The 20,262-nt window shown below is 41.5% G+C and overlaps 1 protein-coding gene across 1 annotated transcript in view; it reads left to right on the forward strand.

Annotated features, from left to right (window-relative positions):
- swap70b (switching B cell complex subunit SWAP70b) overlaps positions 1-20,262 on the forward strand; it is a 121,260-nt gene that overhangs the window by 89,414 nt on the left and 11,584 nt on the right. The window contains exons 8-9 of the mRNA XM_072272616.1: positions 7,953-8,060; positions 10,917-11,083. Coding sequence (XP_072128717.1) covers positions 7,953-8,060; positions 10,917-11,083 — 275 coding nt within the window. The remainder of the gene's footprint in view (positions 1-7,952; positions 8,061-10,916; positions 11,084-20,262) is intronic.

The raw sequence follows: 20,262 nt of genomic DNA on the forward strand, positions 1-20,262 counted from the left end.
ATATGCTAGAAAATGTAAATGAAAATGAGAGTGGATATAGAAAATGTAAATGCTAGAAAATGAAACAGGAGAAATAATAGGGGACAGGAGATGGCTCATAAACTAAATAAGTATTTTGCATCAGCCTTCGCTGTGGAAGACACCAGCAGTATGCTTGATGTTGTAGTGTGTGAAGGAAGAGAAGTGGGTGCAGTTACTATTACAAGAGAGAAAGTGCTCAAAAAGACCTGAGGGTACATAAGTCACCAGACCAGATGAACTGCACCCTAGGGTTCTGAAAGAGGTAGCATTAGAGATTGTGGTGGCATTAGAAATGATCTTTCAGAGATCATTAGACTTTGGCATGGTGCCAGAGGACTGGAAAATTGCAAATGTCAGTCCACTGTTTAAGAAAGGAGGAGGGCAGCAGAAAGGAAATTACAGACCAGTTAGCCTGACCTCAGTGGTTGGGAAGATGTTAGAGTCAATTGTTAAGGATGAGGTGATGGAGCACTTGGTGACACAGAAAAAGATAGTACAAAGTCAGTATGGTTTCCTTCAGGGAAAATCCTGCCTGACAAATCTGTTGAAATTCTTTGAGGAGATTACAAGTAGGATAGGTAAAGGGTGCAGTGGATGTTGTATATCTGGACTTTCAGAAGGCCTTTGACAAGGCTGCTTACCAAGTTAAGAGCCCATGGTTTTACAGGAAAGTTACTAAGATGGTGAGAGCATTGACTGATTGGTAGGAGGCATCGAGTGGGAATAAAAGGATCTTTTCCTGGTTGGCTGCCCGTGGCTAGTGGTGTTCCGCAGGGGTTGGTGTTGGGACCACTTCTTTTTTATGCTGTATATAAATGATTTAGCTGTTGGAATAGATGGCTTTGTTGCCAAGTTTGCAGATGATACAAAGATTGATGGAGGGGCAGGTAATGTTGAGGAAACAGGTAGGATGCAGAAGGATTTAGACAGATTAAGGGAATGGGCAAGAAAGTGGCAAGTGAAATACAATGTTGGAAAATGCATGGTCATGCACTTTGGCGGTAGAAATAAATGTGGGGACTATTTTCGAAATGGGGAGTGTCACATGACCAGCAACAATGAATATAGAATTAAGTCAGGTTTTATAAACAAACAAACCTTTATTAAGCTCTGCTCAACAATAGCAAAAAGTATTCAAACGACTAACTTAACCGGAAGTTAACAGCTATATGGCAAATCTGGAACAGTTCTTAAAGTGGTAAATTCGAACACGGTCTTAAAGTGATTTACACAGTCAATAAGGGGAGACTTCTCTGGAAATGGATTTCTTCGAAGACACGATGTTACTGCTGATTCTGTCCAAAAGATTCACAATGAAGGAAATAAAATGGCTTGAAGGAACTGACCTTTTCCAGGTGAATAAACACTGCAAAAACCTTCCTGATATTACAGGGGTTACCTCAGATGCAGGCCACTATTTCTGAATGAAGATTCAATAAGGTCGATCCTTTATGAAACTGTCAAACGACACCAACTTTACTCAATCCTTCAGGCTCCCGTATTTTAGTAAGATCTTCACTCTCCAATACTAGACTTACAATAGAAAGTAAAACTCCACTTTAAAACAAAACTGAGTCATGAGACGAATACGCAGCATAACGGAGTAACAAACGAATTAAACAACGAATCAACTGCGTAACAACAGGAGTTTCCAGTTTATATACCTGTTGAGAGCATGTCATCACGTGACCTCACACTGGTGGGAAAATTACATCACCCCACCATCACAAGACCACTACATCATGCTCGCAAGATACTCAATTACGTCATGGTCATAAGACAGTTGCAAGATACCCATGAAGTATGTATGTAACAGGAATTTGAGATGCGGAGGGATTTGGGAGTTCTTGTGCAGAACACCCTGAAGGTTAACTTGCAGGTTGAGTCAGTGGTGAGGAAGGCAAATGCCATGTTAGCATTCATTTCAAGAGGTCTAGAATACAAGAGCAAGGATGTGATGCTGAGGTTTTAAAAGATACTGGTGAGGCCTCACCTTGAGTATTGTGTACAGTTTTGGGCCCCTCATTGTAGAAAAGATGTGCTGGCATTGGAGAGGGTCCAGAGGAGGTTCACAAGGATGATTCCAGGAATGAAAGGGTTATCATATGAGGAACGTTTGATAGCTCTGGGTCTGTACTCGCTGGAATTCAGAAGGATGAGGGGGTGATCTCATTGAAACCTTTTGAATGTTGAAAGGCCTAGATAGAATAGATGTGAAGAAGATGTTTCCCATGGTGGGAGAGGTAGGATGAGAGGGCACAGCCTCAGGATAGAGGGGCGCCCTTTCAAAACAGATGTGGAGAAATTTCTTTGGCCAAAGGGTGGTGAATTTGTTGCCACATACAGCTGTGGAGGCCAGGTCATTGGGTGCATTTAAGGCAGAGATTGATGGTTTTTGATTGGACATAGCAACAAAGGTTATGGGGGGAAGGCCGGGAACTGGGGTTGAGGAGCAAAAAAAAAGATTGGCCATAATTGAATGGCCTAATTCTGCTCCTGTGTCTTATGGTCTGTGGTCTAAGTAGTCAGTAGACCATAGCATAACTGGTGAGAGGAAAACTTGAATTACTGCTGCAGGTGAGTGAGACGTTACTACACAAGTGCAGACTTATTTGATGTTGTGGCTTTGGATCTTCGCTAACTTAACAGGAGCAAATCATTATTTGCTGTTACTAGGTGATGATTAGGGCAGTAAAAGGATTCACTGGGAAAACGTAACAGCTGAGAGATGGAAAGAGAAAGGCAGTCAGTCTTACTGCTTTACTGAGCATTAGATATTGCTTACCTATATTTGTATCAATACTGGGATATTAAATAAAAGACCAAAATTTACTGGAGAATAGAAATACTGTCAAGCAGTTTTAAATTACAGTGATACTGGATTATATTAAGTATATCTTTAAGCTGGTAATTAAGAAAACCTACTTGCATTTTAAGCAATTGGAAAACCCTGCAGGTTCTCTGGATAGCTGAACAAATTCCCCATTGAGTAGCTGAAGCATGCAGTGCCGGATTGGCTCTGTTTCATTTTCCAATCTTTGCCAAATTGATTTCTTATTTTGCTCCTCAGCTCATTAGTTTCCTATTAAATTTACTACTTGGAATGTACAAATCAGATCTTATGATAAGAGGGCCAATAGTGGACAAGAACTTGGAGTCCCCATTGTTCAAGTGAAACTCCCATGTATTGACTCTGTACTTCAGCATGCCACGAAGGTGCAAAAGACCAGCAACATCCCAGTTTGCTACAAAACCTTTGTGAGCCAGACTTTTGCTATGGTGAGAGTGGAGAAGCATTTCACAGATTTCATGATTCAGAGAAAGAAGGATCACTTTTTTCCAGTTTTTGTTTCAGATTTGACATCGAGTACAACCATAATTCAACTTGATTATGATTATTTACTTTAATGAGTACAGAAGCTTGCCAGTGCTTACTATTTGAGGTAATGTTAAAAATGTCCTGTGCCATAGTGATGAGGGTCTGCTACTGAGGAGTGACTTGGGTTTATAATGGGAGTCTACTATGGGGCAGCACAGTAGCAAATATCATGGCAGCGACAGAAACTCGAGTTTAACTCTGACCGCTGGTATTATCTGTGTGGAATTTGCATCTTCTCCCTGTGACCGTGTGGGAAATCAGTGATCCATTTTCCTCCCATCACAAAGAGACATACAGGACCTCAACACAGAAGCAGGTGCTTTGGCCTATCCACTCCGTGCTGGCCTGGTTTTCAGCCTTGTCCCATCTACCTGCACATGACAGGCAGGTTTGGCCTCGTCCCTGGTGTTGTAAGTGGTAGAACCTGAAGGAGTTGATGAGCATATGGAGAGAATACAAATTAAATTATGTTAGATTACTTAAGTGTGTGCTTGGTAGTTGCTGTGTGCATGGGAGTTGGTGTTAATTAGATAGTTAGCGCATGCTTGGTCATTGGTGTTTATTAGGTAATTGGTGTGTGCCTGGTAGTTGGAGTGTACTCAGCAGTGGGTGTGTGCTCGGTAAGTTGGAGTGTACTCGGTTGTTGGTGTTTATTAAGTAGTTAGTGTGTACTCGGTGGTTGGTGTGTACTGGGTAGTTGGAGTGTACTGGGTAAGTTGGTGTGTGTATGGTAGTTGGTTTTTATTAGGTAGGTTGGTGTGTACTCGGTGGGTGTGTGCTCGGTAGGTTGGTGTGTAGTTGGAGTGTACTTGGTGGTGGGTGTGTGCTCGGTAGTTGGTGTTTACTAGGTAGTTGGTGTGTACTGGGTAAGTTGCTGTGTGTATGGTACATGGTTTTTATTAGGTGATTGGTGTGTACTCGGTAGTTGGTGTTTATCAGGTAGGTTGGTGTGTGTATGGTAGTTGGTGTATACTCGGTAGGTTGGTGTGTACTTGGTAGGTTGGTGTTTATTAGGTAGTTGGTGTGTACTCAATGGTTGGTGTGTACTTGGTAGTTGGTGTTTATTAGGTAGTTGGTGTGTGCTCAGTGGTTGGTGTTTATTAGATAGTGGGTGCGTACTCGGTAGGTTGGTGTGTGTATGGTAGTTGGTCTTTATTAGGTAGTTGGTGTGTACTCAGTGATTGGTGTTTATTAGATAGTTGGTGTGTACTAGATGGGCTGAAGGGCATGTTTCTCGGCTGTATAATATGTCTCCATGTTCATCATGCAACACTGCTTTCATAAATACTGTGGTTAGCCGAGGAGGATATTTTTATAAAAGGAATTTTCAGCATATTGATTTTTTTTTTCAGTAGCAGTTCTGTGAAAAAGTGTAAATAACACCTATAGCTTGGCCTGATGTGACTCAGGAACCACTAATTTCACTTCTGTAAAGAATTGGAGCAGCTGTCTATGTACATTTCTGTGTCTATTAGTCAGAAGTGATAAGTAGCCAATTCTGAAATGATTGGACTTAGAAAGCATCTGACTGGTTGAGTAAGGTGTACGGCATTGAATCTTGTTGGCAGTAGATGCAAAGCCATTTTGAATCGTTCCTTTAAGTGCTATTTGTCCCTATAACCCCCACTCATCCTTGCATCTTCTCAACTTCTGCTTTAAGGTTGCTGCCCTGCTGGGAAACCATTTTAAGGCCTCTTGCAGCATTTTAATTGCCTATTCTGCCTGATTATTTTCTGCACGTAAGCCTGCAGGATATTTGAGTGGGAAGGACATCATTAAAATGTTGTAAGTACTGCCACGTTAACCCACAAGGCCTTCCAGTTCGTGATCAACACGCAAGGGATGCTGGAGGAACTCGGCAAGTCAACCAGCATGGAAATGAATAAACAGCCAATGTTTTGGGCTGAGCTCTGGCTCTTCATCAGGACTGGAAAAGAAGGGGGAAGTTGCCTGGAAAAGGAAGTGGGGGAGAAGGAGGAGGACAGTCTAGAAGGTGACAGCTGAAGCCAGGTGAGTGGGGAAGGGGCAATGAAGTGAGAAGCTGGGAGGTGATAGATGTAAAAGGTGAAGGGCTGGAGAAGGAGGAATCTGATAGGAGAACAAAGTGGACTATGAGAGAAATGGAAGAAGGAGATGTACAAGGATGGAGAAGATGTACAAGGCCAGAGTGGGAGAAATTAATGCTCATGCACTCAGGTTGGAGAGTACCCAGATGAAATGTGAGGTTTTGCTCCTCCACCCTGACGGTGGCCTTTTCGTGGCAGGAGAGGTGGCCGTGGACCAACATATGGGAAAGGGTATGAATTAAAATGTTGGGCCACTGGGAAATCCTGCTTTTTCTGGTTGGAGTGGAGCCGCTCAACGATGCGGACCCCCAGTCTACGTCACGTCTCAGCAGTGTAGAGGGGGCTGCACTGGGAGCCCTGGATACAGTAGACAGCCCCAACAGGTTCATAGGCGAAGTGTTGCCTCACCTGGAAGGACTGTTTGGCACCCTGAACGGAGGGGAGGGAGGAGGACTGGGCAGGTGTGGCAGTTCTGCCACTTGCAGGGTTAAGTGTCAGGTGGGAGATTAGTGGGGAGGGAAAATTGGACAAGGGAGTCACGAAGGGAGCCGGAAAGTGGAGAATGGGTGGTAAAGATGTGTTCAGTGGTAGTGTCCGGTTGAAAATGGCAGAAGTTGTGAAGAATGACGTGTTGGATGCTGGGACTCGTGCAATGGCAGGTGAGGACAAGAGGAACACTATCCCTGTTAAGGCGGTGAGAAGATGAGGTGAGTGTGATTGTCTGGGCGATGGAGGGGTTTGGGTGTGGTACCTAATGCAGGGTCTGTTCCAGTTCTTGATGCAGGGTCTGATCTGAAACATCAGCGTACTCTCTGCTTTCACAGATGCCACGTTCCTCCAGCCATTTGTTTCTTGGGTTTTCTGAAAGTTCTGACTTAAGCTTTCAATGATTATTTATAAATAAGTATTGATTATATCTAAAGCCATTTGTGCTACGTGCCTGCACCTTTGTAATTGGATTTCATCCCACGTAGATGGGAATGTATTGAAGCTGTTAGAGGGAAACCTCGTGTATAAATATGCTTAGTCTCGATATAATGATTTCTGTCATTCAATCACTGATTCCAAATGTGAGGTTTTTTCTGTTATCCTTGGCTGTTCCTTCAATAAAGGTCTTAGTACTTTAACTAAAAAACCTGCTGAGAATTGTTATTTTATTTGATTCCTTCAGTGAGTCTACAGTTTATTGGATCACAGCAGTGCTAAGTAACTGCATTAAATAGCATTGTATTGAATGTGGTGAAAGAAAGCTTTCTGTCCAACTTTGCATATTTTACTTCAAAAAAAAGAAATGCATTTAGTTACTCATTTGCTGCCTTTCTTAAACAGCACTGTTTTGAGCAGCACACTATTTAAAGATCAATTCTGAGCTTATCAGTCTCTGCAGTAGTAACTGTGGCTTTACACAGCTGCGATCGATGTTTTTGAATGGAGGAAGATGATAATTTTCTCAGAAAATTGAACAGTTGATTCCATCACACACACAAAATGTTGGAGGAACTCAGCAACTCAGGTAGCATCTGCGGAGGGGAAATAAACAGTACAAGTTTCAGGCCAAGACCCTTCATCTTGATGCCTGACTAGCTAAATTCCTCCAGCACTATATGTGTGTTGCTGAAGATTTCCAACAACTGTAGAATCTCTGGTGTTTATGTAGTTGATTCCGTGACATGTTGATGCTTGCTACACTATGCTACTCTTTAATGGGATATGGACCATATCCTTGTGGCTTTCTCATTCAATACAGAGTAGAGCAAGTACTGACGTAAACATTCTGATGCTAAAGTCTCACTATAGGACCCAAGTTCATGAAATATGTTGTCCCTGCATCTTAACAATGGGGCACTTTTGAATTGGAATTAGAATTGGTTAGGTATTGTCACACGTATAGTGAAATCTATGGACTGGTAGTTGACATCAGAGCAGGATCTGGCGACACAGTCGTGAGTGAATAGGGAGTAAAATACGGGGCTGAGGATGCAGCCTTGTGGGGTACCGGTATTTAGGATAAGTGTGGTGAAGGTGTTGCTTGTCTCTCTGTTGTTTAGTGGATGTGATTCTAGATCAAGTTCCCTTGTGGCTTTTGAGGTAGATACATGAAAAACGGAGTATATGGGTTGTTTTCTTTTTCAGTGCTCCTGTCCCAGTATTTTTATTTATTCACCATTTAATATGGTGACTGGGTGAGAGTTTATTCTTCATCCCAAGTCGCCCCTGGAATTGAGTGGCAATGAGACAAGATGGGTTAAAAAAAAGAATGGTCTCGAGGAGCTGGAAGTGTCAAATGCAGAATCATTAACAATCAACTTTTAATGGGAGCACTGGCTTTGATCTGAAATGATTTTGCTCAGTGTTGAATGTCAGTGCTCGTGCTGTTCTCTTATTGAGATGTCATTGATTTTCATGAAAGAGACTTTGCCACGCTTTAAGAATGTTATGCAGAATTTTGATTATGGCCTCTTTTTGTTTGCCTTTTATTTATAAAGGAACTGGAGGAGGCTGCAGGACAAGCTGCACTTGAGGAGCAGAAACGTCTGCAGACACAAATGCAATTGCAAGATCGATTCAGACAGGAGCTGGAGAGAGAAAAACATGTAAGTTTAGTTTTATTTTGATGCAATGTACGGTATGTAATTGTTGGTTTTGTCAATTATCCATGGCTGTTTATTTATAAAGATTAGTTTTATTTTTTCACATGTACAGCAAAACATGAAGTGAAATGCATTGGTTGTGTCAAATCAAATCAGTGAGGCATGTGCTGGGCGGCCCACAAGTGTCGCCATGCTTTGGCGCCAACGTAGCATGCCCCCAACTCACTAATCCTAACTGTAAGCCTTTGGAATGTGGGAGCAAATTGGAGCACATGGAGGAAACTATATGGTCATGGGAGAACGAATAAAGAATCCCACAATTGTTGCTCTTATTATAAAGTGATATTTAACTACGGATTTTACTTGTATTTGAATGTAAGGAATCTGATATGTCATTTGTGGTTTAATTTGTACAGTACGAGCATTAAAATGTTAAAGCATTTGTAGAAACGGTCTTCAAAAGGTTAAGAAATGCAGCAAGACATTTGAAATCCAGTGCTGGTTTTATACTGGAACTCGGTAGTGGACTAATAGTAACACACATCAAAGTTGCTGGTGAACGCAGCAGGCCAGGCAGCATCTGCCTGGCCTGCTGTGTTCACCAGCAACTTTGATGTGTGTTGCTTGAATTTCCAGCATCTGCAGAATTCCTGTTGTTTGCATTTAAGTGGACTAATAGTTCTTCTTTAGTGTGTTGCTCTTCACGGTATATAAGTTCATGCATTCTGGGTAAACAAAAGTTGACCAAAGTTTTACAAAATTAGAGGATGTAGGATTTGCACAATTAAATGCAGAGAACCAAACCACTGCATTGTTCAACAACTGGGTTTCTTGGTTCGCTGGGAATTTGGTCAAATGGTTGCACCTCAATTCATGTAGAACCCTCTGGCTAGCTGTGAGGACTCATCTAGATTAGTGCAAGCAAAGCCAGACTTCACAAAGTGGATCATTAAAACCCACAGTGCTGCTCTGTCCAGGTGCACAGCTATTCATAAAATATTGTTGTCATTTATTCTTTGGAGATGATATCAAATTCATATTTAAAAGGATGAACTCACCATCGTCAACACTAGTATTGAAACCATTTCTCATATGTGTGACAGTATTTAGATTTAGGGAAGGAATGTGTGTCATTGAAGAAAGCTTATTTTCAATTTGAGTCAATTCCTAGACTGATTAAGAGTGAGTGAGATAAACTGTGGTGTAGAGTACTGAAATGCAGAATCCCATGAGGCTGATTATCAATGACATTTAAAATAGATTTATTTAAATATACATTGCTAGTATGCTGATCGTCTGACTTGGACCCTAATGCCTAGGATAGAGCTCTTTACGTGTGGGTATAATGAACAAATGCAACCTGTTCTTGAAGGTATTAAAATAATCAAGGGATATGGGAATAAGGCAGGAAGTCAACCATGATCTTGAACTGAAAGATAGTACAGACTTGAGGAGACAAATGGCCTACGCTTGCTCATTTTTTATGGCCAAGAAACCAAATTGCAATATCACTTAGTATATGTTTATTCTTTAAGCAGTTAATTTCACTCTGGTCATGCTCTAAGAAATGCATGATACTTTGATGAGACCCTTTCATGTTTTAAACCACCTTAGATGTGACACCAGAATTGTGTTTTGAGCACGGCCATTCTGATGTAGTACGGCAGGCACCATTTTTTATAAAAATTGCTTCTCAATGGAATCAGGTCAGGCTTTGAGAAGGGAATAGTAGATTCAACTTTAGAGTTGTCATTACTGATTGCCTCGTAAAATACTCAAGCATTATTCCCTGCTATAGCTCGTCCGAACAGTATTTTGGTTTAAACAATTTTTCGCTGTTTAATTGAGTTCCATCTAGTCCTTTAGAATAAATAAAAGAAGTGCTAAACTTTGTGAGACTTTTCTCCACCATTGGTTTTCTTTCTGTTCTGAAGCCGTTTACTCATGGTTTATTATGCATTTTATAGTACTCGCACAATGGGTCTCTCTTTAGATTTGAGCATGAATAGGATAATTAAACTTCGCATTGCTCTACAAAGTTTTTTAAACTTCATACCTAAACAACTTCCTTAACCACCAAATGTAGCAAGCAGCATAAAAGATAATTATTCTGCCCCTGCTCAAGAGTCTCCCCATTTTCTTAAGCTAGACAGATGGGTAAACTTCAGTCCTGTCTTTATTCTTCATCAACCCATTACAGTACACAAGGAGCCCATATAAAAAGACAGTACTGTACTTCTCAGTGATCTCACAAAAGGTAGATTCAAATATTCACTGAAATTCCTTCGACTTCTAACAGAGTGCTTCTATCTACCAGCAACGAAATGAATATGAAAGCTGATTGCTGTGAACTTACAATTAAGCAGTGAGATCTAGTAATTAAACATAAAATAACAAGCCACATCATGCAGGAAATACTGTAACAATAACAATGAAGAAAGAGAAGCCAGGGTAATTCTTAATTTTCCATTTATGGCACAGGGTTGCCAGAATCATAAGTATGTCAAACAATTATCAAGCTCTGCAGGATCCATTCACAGAGAGTGTGCTGAGAAATGTTATTTATTCTTTTGTGTTTATCTAAATCATTCATGGGATGGTTTGTGTAGTTATGACCATACTATTAACATAGAAATTTTTGGGTTTTGAATAAAATACCAGTTGAGCTAGGTAACTGGTGGAACTTCCACTATGTATCTGTGTTTTACTGCAGTATGTTAGAGCTCAATGTAGCAGCTTTATATTCTGACTATGAAGATACTTTACTATTGATTCTTGGCCAGACATCTGTATTAACTATGTGGATATCTTGTGTGCTCACCAGGATAAAGATTATTAACTGTGCAGTATTACATTTAGATCAGAGAGCAGATGGAAAAGCAAGTGGCTCAGAAGTCTACCGAATTAGAACAGTACTTGCAACGTGTCCGTGAGCTGGAGGACATGTACCAGAAACTTGAGGAGGCCCTTGAAGATGAACGGCAGGCTCGACTGGACGAGGAATCTGTCCGTAAACTTCAGGCCAGGTAACTACTTATATTTATAAGTATTTGCAATGCTAACTTCTACAGAAAAGACAGGAATGGAAGATGGGAATTGGGGAGATGGGAACTGGTGAAGCAGATTACAAAAGTTATGAAGACTCCATATTTAGTCAGGACTGGTTGCAGCCTGTACAGCCATGATTGGGAATCCAGTGGGGCTTTGCTGTTGTGGAGAGATTGGATATGCTGGAGGAAGAGTCAATTTTTTCGATCCATGTCTGAACCACTGGCGTAGGATTATAAAGCATTTTGCTGTTAAGCTATAAGGAGATGAGAGCTAAATTAATAAAAGGGATGAGGTGGTAAATCTTAGGATTATTAATTGGTATATTGCTGGACAGATCAGGAAGTGGCAAAAGTAGCACTGTGCAGTTCTGGAAGGGAGTTCCTACAAAAGCAAGATAACTCTCGGACTGGAACTCACTGAAGCTGATGTCAATAAGAATACAATTTTAGAAAAGATTTGGGCACCTAAAAGCTAAAAAAGCATTTTAGATACCCAAAACACGAGGAAATCTGAAGATGCTGGAATTTCAAGCAACACACATAAAAGTTGCTGGTGAACGCAGCAGCAACTGTTATGTGTGTTGCTTAGATGCCCAAAATCTTAGTTACCGGACTTGTAAATATAAGCAGTGAAGAAATTGCAAATAGTTTGGTAGAATTTTTCGGGTTTATTCCTGAATAAATTGAAAATGTTCTGAAGTAATCCTATTACTTGAGAAAAGTAAGAATAAGGAAATTACATACTTTCCAGTCAAAATCTGTGCTGGGAAGTTATTGGAATTGAAATTTGAGGATAAAATGAGGTCAGAAGTTACAGCTATGTGCATCAAGCCAGCTGGAATTGAAGTATTTAAGAATGTATGTTTTGAAATGTTTGTATGGATATTACTTGATCATGTAAAAAAGACAACTTGAAGAACGTGAGGAGAGCCAGTTTGTTATTGATGTAAAGATCAGTAGTTTAGTAGGTGCATGTTACAGAGTGATATTGACATGTCGGGTTAATAGGCAAATGTATAGCAGATGAATTTCAACACGGGTAAATGTGAGTTAGTTTACTTTTTCCCCACAACGCTCTTGTTAGAGTACATCTGGAGGAGTATGTACAATTCCAGGCATCACAGTGAGGTATGAAATGAATACTTTGTCAGTATTTATGAGGAGAAGAAATTGAAGGAAAGTGAAAACAGAGTGGGGCATGCTTTGTGCTGGGACATTTTGAGATTAAGGAAGAGCTAATGCTGGGCCTTCTGAAAAACAGTGAGGTGGATAAGTCTCCAGGGCTTGATGGCATATATTCCAGAATCTTGAAAGAAGCAACTCAGAGGTTACTGGAGCTTTGGCAAGGATCTTCAAGAGATTCAAGATTATTTAATGTCATTCCCTGTACACAAGTGTAAGGAGAATGAAATAATTGTTCCTCCGGATCTGATGTGGCACAAAAAACCAGCAAAAGATAAAAAAAAAACAATAACAATAATAATAAATCAATATAAATAAATAATTAAGATAGCTTCTATGCATAGATTGATTGTATGTCCATAAAGACCTTAAGATATAGGAGCAGAATTAGGCCAATCGGCACATCAAGTCTGCTCCACCATTTCATCTTGGCTGATCCAATTTTTCTCTCAGTCCCAATCTCCTGCCTTCATTCTCTGACCAATGAAGAATCTATCAACCTCTACCTTAAATGTACATAAAGATTTGGCCTCCACAGCTGCCTGTGGCAATGAATTCAACAGATTCACCACCCTCTGGCTAAAGAAATTCCTCCTCATCTCCATTGTAAAAGGATGCCCCTCTATTCTGAGGTTGTGTCTTCTGGTCCTAGACTCTCCCACATGTGGGATGTGGATCCTCTCCACATCCACCCTATCAAGGCCTTTTGTCATTCGATAAGTTTCAATGAGGTCACCTTCATTCTTCTGAATTCTAGTGAATACAGTCCCAGAGCCATCAAGCACTCTTCATATGACAAGCCTTTCAAACCTGGAATCATTTTCACGAACCTCCTTTGAACCCTGCCCTGTGTCAGCACATCCCTTCTAAGGTAAGAGGGCCAAAGCTGCTCACAATACTCCCAAGTGAGGTCTCACCAGTGTTTTATAAAGCCTCAACATTATATCCTTGCTTTTATATTCTAGTCCTCTTGAATGGTAACATCACATATGCCTTCCTGACCACAGACTCAACCGGCAAATTCACCATTAAGGAATCCTGCATAAGGACTCCCAAATCCCTTTGCACCTCAGATTTTTGAATTTTTTCTCCATTTAGAAAATAGTCTACCCTTTTATTTTTTCTACCGAAGTGCATGACCATACACTTGCCAACACTGTATTCCATCTACTATTTCTTTGCCCATTCTCCTCATCTGTCTAAGTCCTTTTGTAGCTTCTCTACTTCCTCAAAATTACTTGCCCCTACACCTATCTTCATGTGGTCCGCACTGAGGACAGTATAAAGGACTATGAAAGAATGCAGAGGAATATAGATCATTTACAGATCTGCACAAAGGAGTGGAAGATGTTGCACTTGGGAGGTCAAATGAAAGGAGAAAGTATACATTAATGGTAAGTCCTTTAATAGCACTGACGTACAGAGGGATCTTGTGGTTCAGGTCCACAGTTCACTGAAAGTGGCTATGCAAATGATGGTGAAGACATACCGAATGCTTGCCTTCATTGGTAAGGCTGTTGAACACAAGTCACACTGCAACTATAAATGACTTTAGTCAAACTGCACTTGAAGTATTGTGTGAAGTTAGGGTTACCCCATTATAGGAAGGATGTGGAGACTGAGGAAAGGGTGCAGAAGAGTTGTACCAGGATGCTGCCTAGATTAGAGGGTATGAGCTGTTAGGAAAGGTTAGACACACTTGAGTTGCTCTCCCTGGTGTTGGAGGCTGAGGGGAAATGTGAAAGGCAAAGAGGGTTGACAGTCAGGATCTTATCCCCAGGGTAGAAATTTCAAACACCTGAAAGCATGTTCTTAAGTTTAGAGAGGGTAAGTATAAAGGCAATGTGAGAGAAGTTTTGTTTTATACACTGAAAGGTATGTGCCTGGAATGGGTTACCAGAGGTTGTTGTGGAAGCAGGCAATTTGGTGGAGATTGAGGCTTTTAGATAGATGCAGAAATGTGAAGGGAATAGTGGGATATGGATGATACATAGGAGGAGGAGGACATAGTCATAGAAAAGCACAGTACAGAACAGGTCCTTCAGCCCATCTAGTCTGTGCTGAACGGTTAACACTGCCTACTTCCATCAATCTGCAGTGGGACCATAGCCCCCCCCCCCAACACCCCTACCATCCATGTACATATCCAAACTTCTCTTAAATGTTGAAATCAAGCTTGCACGCACCACTTGCACTAGCAGCTCATTCCACACTATCACAACCCTCTGAGTGAAGAGGATTCCCCTCACGTTCCCCTTAAACTTTTCACCTTTCACCATGACCTCTAGTTGTAGTCCCATCCAACCTGAGTGGAAGAGGCCTGCTTGCATTTACCCTATCTGTGCCCCTCATAATTATGTAGACCTTTATCAAATATCCCCTCATTCTCCTACATTTCAAGGAATAAAGTCCTAAACTATTTAATCTCACTTTATAACTCAGGTCTTGCAGTCCCAGCAACATCCTTGTAAATTTTCTCTGTACTCTTTCAACCTTATTTACATCTTTCCTGTAGGTAGTTGACCAAAACTGCACCTCATCTGGAAGGACTGTTGATGGTAGTGAGGGGGCAGGTGCAGGGCCCTCACTATCATTCAGGGTCCCAACACTCCACCTGTGAGTGTTTTGGGGGTCATATACTGTGTTCGGTGCTCCCAGTGTGGCCTCCTCTATATCGGTGTGACCCGACATAGATTGGGAGACCACTTTACCAAACACCTTCTGCTCCATCCAGCAGAAAAAGCGGATCTTCCAGTGGCCACGCATTTTAATCCCACTTCCCATTCCCATTCTGATATGTCTATCCATGGCCTCCTCCACTGTCATGATGGGGCCACACTTGGGTTGGAGGAACAACACCTCATATTCTGTTTGGGGAGCCCCCAACCTGATGGCATGAACATCAATTTCGCTAACTTCCAGTAATGCCCCCACCCTCTTTCTATCACCATTTCCCATCCCCTTTTCCCTCTCTCACCTTATCTCCTTGCCCGCCCATTGCCTCCTTCTGGTGCTCCTCCCCCACCTTTTCTTTCTTCCATGGCCTTCTGTCTCTTTATCAACTTCCCAGCTCTTTGCTCCTCCCCCCGCCTTTTAAATTTACTCCTCAGCCTTTTTTTCTCCAGTCCTGCTGAAGGGTTTCGGCCTGAAACGTTGACTGTACTCTTTTCCATACATGCTGCCTAGCTTGCTGATTTCCTCCAGCCTTTTGTGTGTGTTGCTCGGATTTCTATCACCTGCAGATTTTTCTCTTGTCCCTGTACTTGGATTTATGAAGGCCAGTGTGCCAAAGCTTTAGGCTGTCTGAATTGTGCTGTTGTCTGCTCAGCCTTTGAGCCAACACTTGATAGTGTACTTGTTCTGTAATCCAGTGCTGTATTCCTTTCGAGTGATTTGTTTGCCTTTCCCGTGCCTTTTGTTTTTTTTTGGACCTGTTTTATTTTAGAACCTTGGATTCAGTCTATTGCGTTTATCAAAATTGGCAGGATATTGTGGGCCAAATGCCACGTCCAGTGTTGTATCGTTCTATGACCAATCACATCTCAAAGCAAAGTTTGGCCTTGGGGGAAGTACAGGATAGGTTCTCTAATGGGTTTGAGGAAGGATTATGCAAGGGAAGTTTGTGTTCCTTGTAGGTTAAGGGGAGTTGTGACTGGGGTTTTGAGGATTTTGAAAAAAGTTGACTAGGTGGTTAATAAGAAACCTTTTCCACTGATAGAGCATTCCAGCACGTGATAACATATTCTCAAAATCAAATCAGGTTATTCAGCTAGCAGGACTTTTCCTCACGCAAAGGATGGCTGAGGATTGAAAGCCTCTTTCTCACTACGCTTGTTCACATAATCACCTTAAAAATGAAGTTGATTGATTTTGGAGAACTCTGCTATAAAGCTTTGAGGCTTCAGTCTAAAAGGAATTATTGAGGAAAATGAAAGTTCCTGCTTTTAAAAGTTATTATGTTGCCATGGATGGAAAATTGGCTAATAGAAAAAAGACAGTAGACATAAATTAGTCTTTTTCAGTTTTACAAGATGAAATGAGTTTTGTGTCATAAGGGATTAGCCTTCAACTTTTACAGATTTATATAAATGACCTGACTGAAGACAATGTTAGTCTGGTTGCAAAGTTTAGAAGTGATGCAAATAAGTAAGACAACATAAGGAAGGTGGTATGTCGATTGGTAATATTAGTGGTCAGAGGGTAGGTGGATGAAGTATTAAATGTGAAACTGACCACAGCAAGAAAAATAAACAAATCCATATGATCTAATTAGTAAGAGATTGCAGGGCTCTGATATGCAAAGTGATTTGGGTACCCTAGTGTATGATTCACAAAAGGCCAGTATGTAAGCACTGCAAGTAATTAGAGATGATAGGAAGTTATCATTTAATGCTGGGGAATTCAATACAAAAATAGAGAGATAATATTTAAATCGTGTAAGGTGTTGTTGGGGCCAACTGTGAAATATTGTGCAATTGATCTCCTTATTTTAGGAAGAAAACTAATAGGTTGGAAGCAGTTCGGAGAAGGTTTACTAGCCTAATATTGTGATGGAGAAGTTGTACTGTGAGAAAGAACTTGTGATTAAGCTTGTATCTGCTAGTTTTTAGAAGAGTGAGTGGGGGCTTGATTGAGGCATCTTCCTGGGGTAATTTAATGCTGATCTTTTTATTTACGGGTTAATCTAGAGCTAGGGGTCACTATTTGAAAATGAAGTTAGATGGTCTTTTGTTCAGTAATTATGAGTCTTGGGAACTCTCTTTCTCAAAGCTAGTGAAAACAACGTGTTTGAATAATTTTTAAGGCAGAGGTAGCTAGGTACCTGGTAAGCCAGAGAGGGGAAGATTACCATGGGAAGATGTGAATATGCTGCTGGAAGTAGAGTCAGATCAGCTATAATTTTATTAAAAAGCAGAGCAGGATTTGGGGGCAATTGGTCTATTTCTGTTCCTGTTTTGTATCATAGAACAAATAATACTGAAAAAGATACAGACCTGTTAACAAGAAGAATACTGTGTAACTAAAACGAGAAGAGACTTGGATTTTTATGTAGCATCATTCAGGATATAGCGAAATGAAGAACTTTCTGAACTGTAGTTGTAATGTAGAAAATGCAACAGCCAATTTGTACACAAAGACTCTCACAAGTGCCAATGTGATAATGACCAGATCTGTTTCAGTAACGTAGAGCACTGGCAAGAGTCCTATCCAAAGAAATGCTGATAAAACATGGCTGTTCTAGAAATGAACTTCATTTAGTAATCATTCCCAAACCATCGTGATTCGACATCCCATGCAACATTCCAAAAGAAATGTGTCATCTGAAAATTCCTAACTCAAGTATGCAGATTTTCTGATCAGTACAAACACAAATGAGGAACCTAATCAAAATTTTGGCACACCATCAACCCTGGCAATAAACATCCCAGCTGTTTTTTTTTGTGTGTCACAGTGGATTGTATTGCATTTGGGGGAAACTACACCCATGATGTGATCCATTATTCAGCTGTATTTTCTCAGTATTCAACTGGAGTTTCATCTAGATTTTCAACACTCATCTCTGACATGAGACAAACTCACCACCTTCCAAATGAGAGGCAAGCACACCGGTAATGGAACCCCAACAGATGCCTCTTAATGCCTAGTTGTCACTGGATAACCAATAGTTTTATGATCATAAGAGATTCTGCAGCTGCTGGAAGTCCAGAGCAACACACACAAAATGCTGGAGAAGGTCAGCTTGTCGGGCAGCATCTATGGAAATGAATAAACAGTCAATATTTTGGGTAAAGACCCTTCATCAGAACTGAAAAGGAAAGGAGAAGACGCCAGATTAAAGAGGTGGGGTGGGGGGAAGGAGGCGAGCTAGAAGGTAATAGGTAAAGCCAGGTGGGTGGGAAAGGTAAAGGGCTGGAGAAGAAGGAAGCTGATAAGAGAGAAGTGTGAACCATGGGAGAAAGGGAAGATGGGAGTGCACTGGGGGGAGGTGATAGGCAGGTGATGAAAAGGAATAAGAAACCAGAGTGGGGGAAAGGCAGAAAAGGGAAGAGGGAGGGAAAAAATTTACCGGAACGAGAAATCAATGTTCATGCCTTCAGGTTGGAGGCTACCTGGATGGAATAGGATGTGTTGCTCCTCCATCTTGAGAGTGGCCTTATCGGGGCAAAAGTGGAGGTCATGGTCTGACATGCCCGAATGCAATAAGGATAGGAATTAAAGAGGTTGGCCACAGGGAAATTCCGCTTTTGGTGGATGGAGCGGAGGGGTTCGAGAAAGCAGTCCCCCAATTTACCAATGTAGAGGAGGCCACATTGGGAGCACCGGATACAATAGATGACCCCAACAGATTCACAGGTGTTGCCTCACCTGGAAGGGCTCTTTGGTGGCCCTGAATGGAGGTAAAGGAGGAGGTGAATGGACAGGTGTAGCATTTCTGTCACTTACAAGAGTGTGTGTCAGGAGGAAGATTAGTGGGGAAAGGCGAATGGACACGGGAATCATGAAGGGAGCAATCCCTGTGGGAAGCAGACAGTGGCGGGGAAGTAAAGATGTGTTTGGTGGTGAGATCCCGTTGGAAGGTGTGGAGGCTGATGAGGGGCAGATGAAGACAAGAGGATCCCTGTTAAGGCGGCGGGAAGATGGGATGAACACAGATGTTCAGGAAAATGGAGGAGATGCAGGTGAGGGCAGCAATAATGGTGGAGACCTTTAATTCAATATTTTCATATGATCTAATTATTTTTACTCTTTCAGTTAATTTTTTTTTCTCTCTACAAAGTCTTAGATTTGACCAGAAGGATTTTTCCTTTTTTTTAAAACTGTATCCTCAAAATGGACTGCTCTGTCTCCTTTTTTCTTTCCTTTTAGGTTAGTTTAGTGGATTTTTTTTTCTCTTAATAACAGAAATTTTGAGTTTTTTCTATGAATTGTTAAGAGGAGAAGTGGTTCTTTTTTTTTCTTTATATAAGGTTAATACTATATATGATTTTAATAGTGTATATTCCTTTCTTTGTATTATTATTGAAATATGTATTTGAGACCACCTCTCCTCTGGTTTGTATTTAGCCTTATTCTTTTAAATCAATAAAAAAGATTGAAAAAACAATAATAGTGGAGAAAGGGAAACCCTGTTCTGTGAAGAGAGCCGTGTCCTGGGATAGATGCAGTGGAGAAGGAGGAACTGAGAAAAGGGAGTAGCATTTTTACAGGAGACGGGGTGGGAAGAGGCATACTCAAGATAACAATGGGAATCGGTCAGTTTATGAAATATATAGACAGTTTATCTCCAGAGATGGTGCCAGTGAGATCAAGAAATGGGAGAGGGGGGTTTGAAATGGACCTGGTGAATTTAAGGGTGGGGTGGGAAGTTGTAGGCAAAGTTGACGAAATTGATGAGCTCAGCTTGGGTGCACGAAGCAGCGTCAATACCAATGCCAACACAGTCAACGATGTAGTGCAGGAAGAGTCGGAGAGTATTATCAGGGAAGGCTTGGAACATGGAGTGTTCTCGGTAGCCAGTGACAAGGTGGGCATAGCTGGGGCCCATATGGGTGACCATGGCTACCCCTTGAGTTTGGAACAAGTGGGAGGAGCCAAAGGAGAAATTGTTGAGGGCGAGGACCAGTTCTGCCAAATGGAGGAGGGGGGAGGTGGTTGGTTCTTCCATTGAGAAAGAAGAGGAGAGCTTTAAGGCCACCTTGATGGGGGATAGAAGTGTACAGGGACTGGTCATCCATGGTGAAAATAAGGTGGGTGGGGCCAGGAAATTGGAAGCTGTTGAGATCGAGAGCGTGCGAAGTGTCACGGATGTAGGCAGGAAGGGACTGAACCAAAGGAGATAAAATGGAGTTGAGGTATGTGGACGTGAGTCCAGTGGGGCAGGAGCTGACAGAGACATTGGGCCTACCCAGACAGTCAAGTTTGTAGATCTTGGGTAGGAAGTAGTGTCACGTACTCCGTGACGGGGATAAAGA

The sequence above is a fragment of the Mobula birostris genome, chromosome 11, assembly GCF_030028105.1.
Source record: "Mobula birostris isolate sMobBir1 chromosome 11, sMobBir1.hap1, whole genome shotgun sequence".
Lineage (NCBI taxonomy): Eukaryota > Metazoa > Chordata > Chondrichthyes > Myliobatiformes > Myliobatidae > Mobula > Mobula birostris.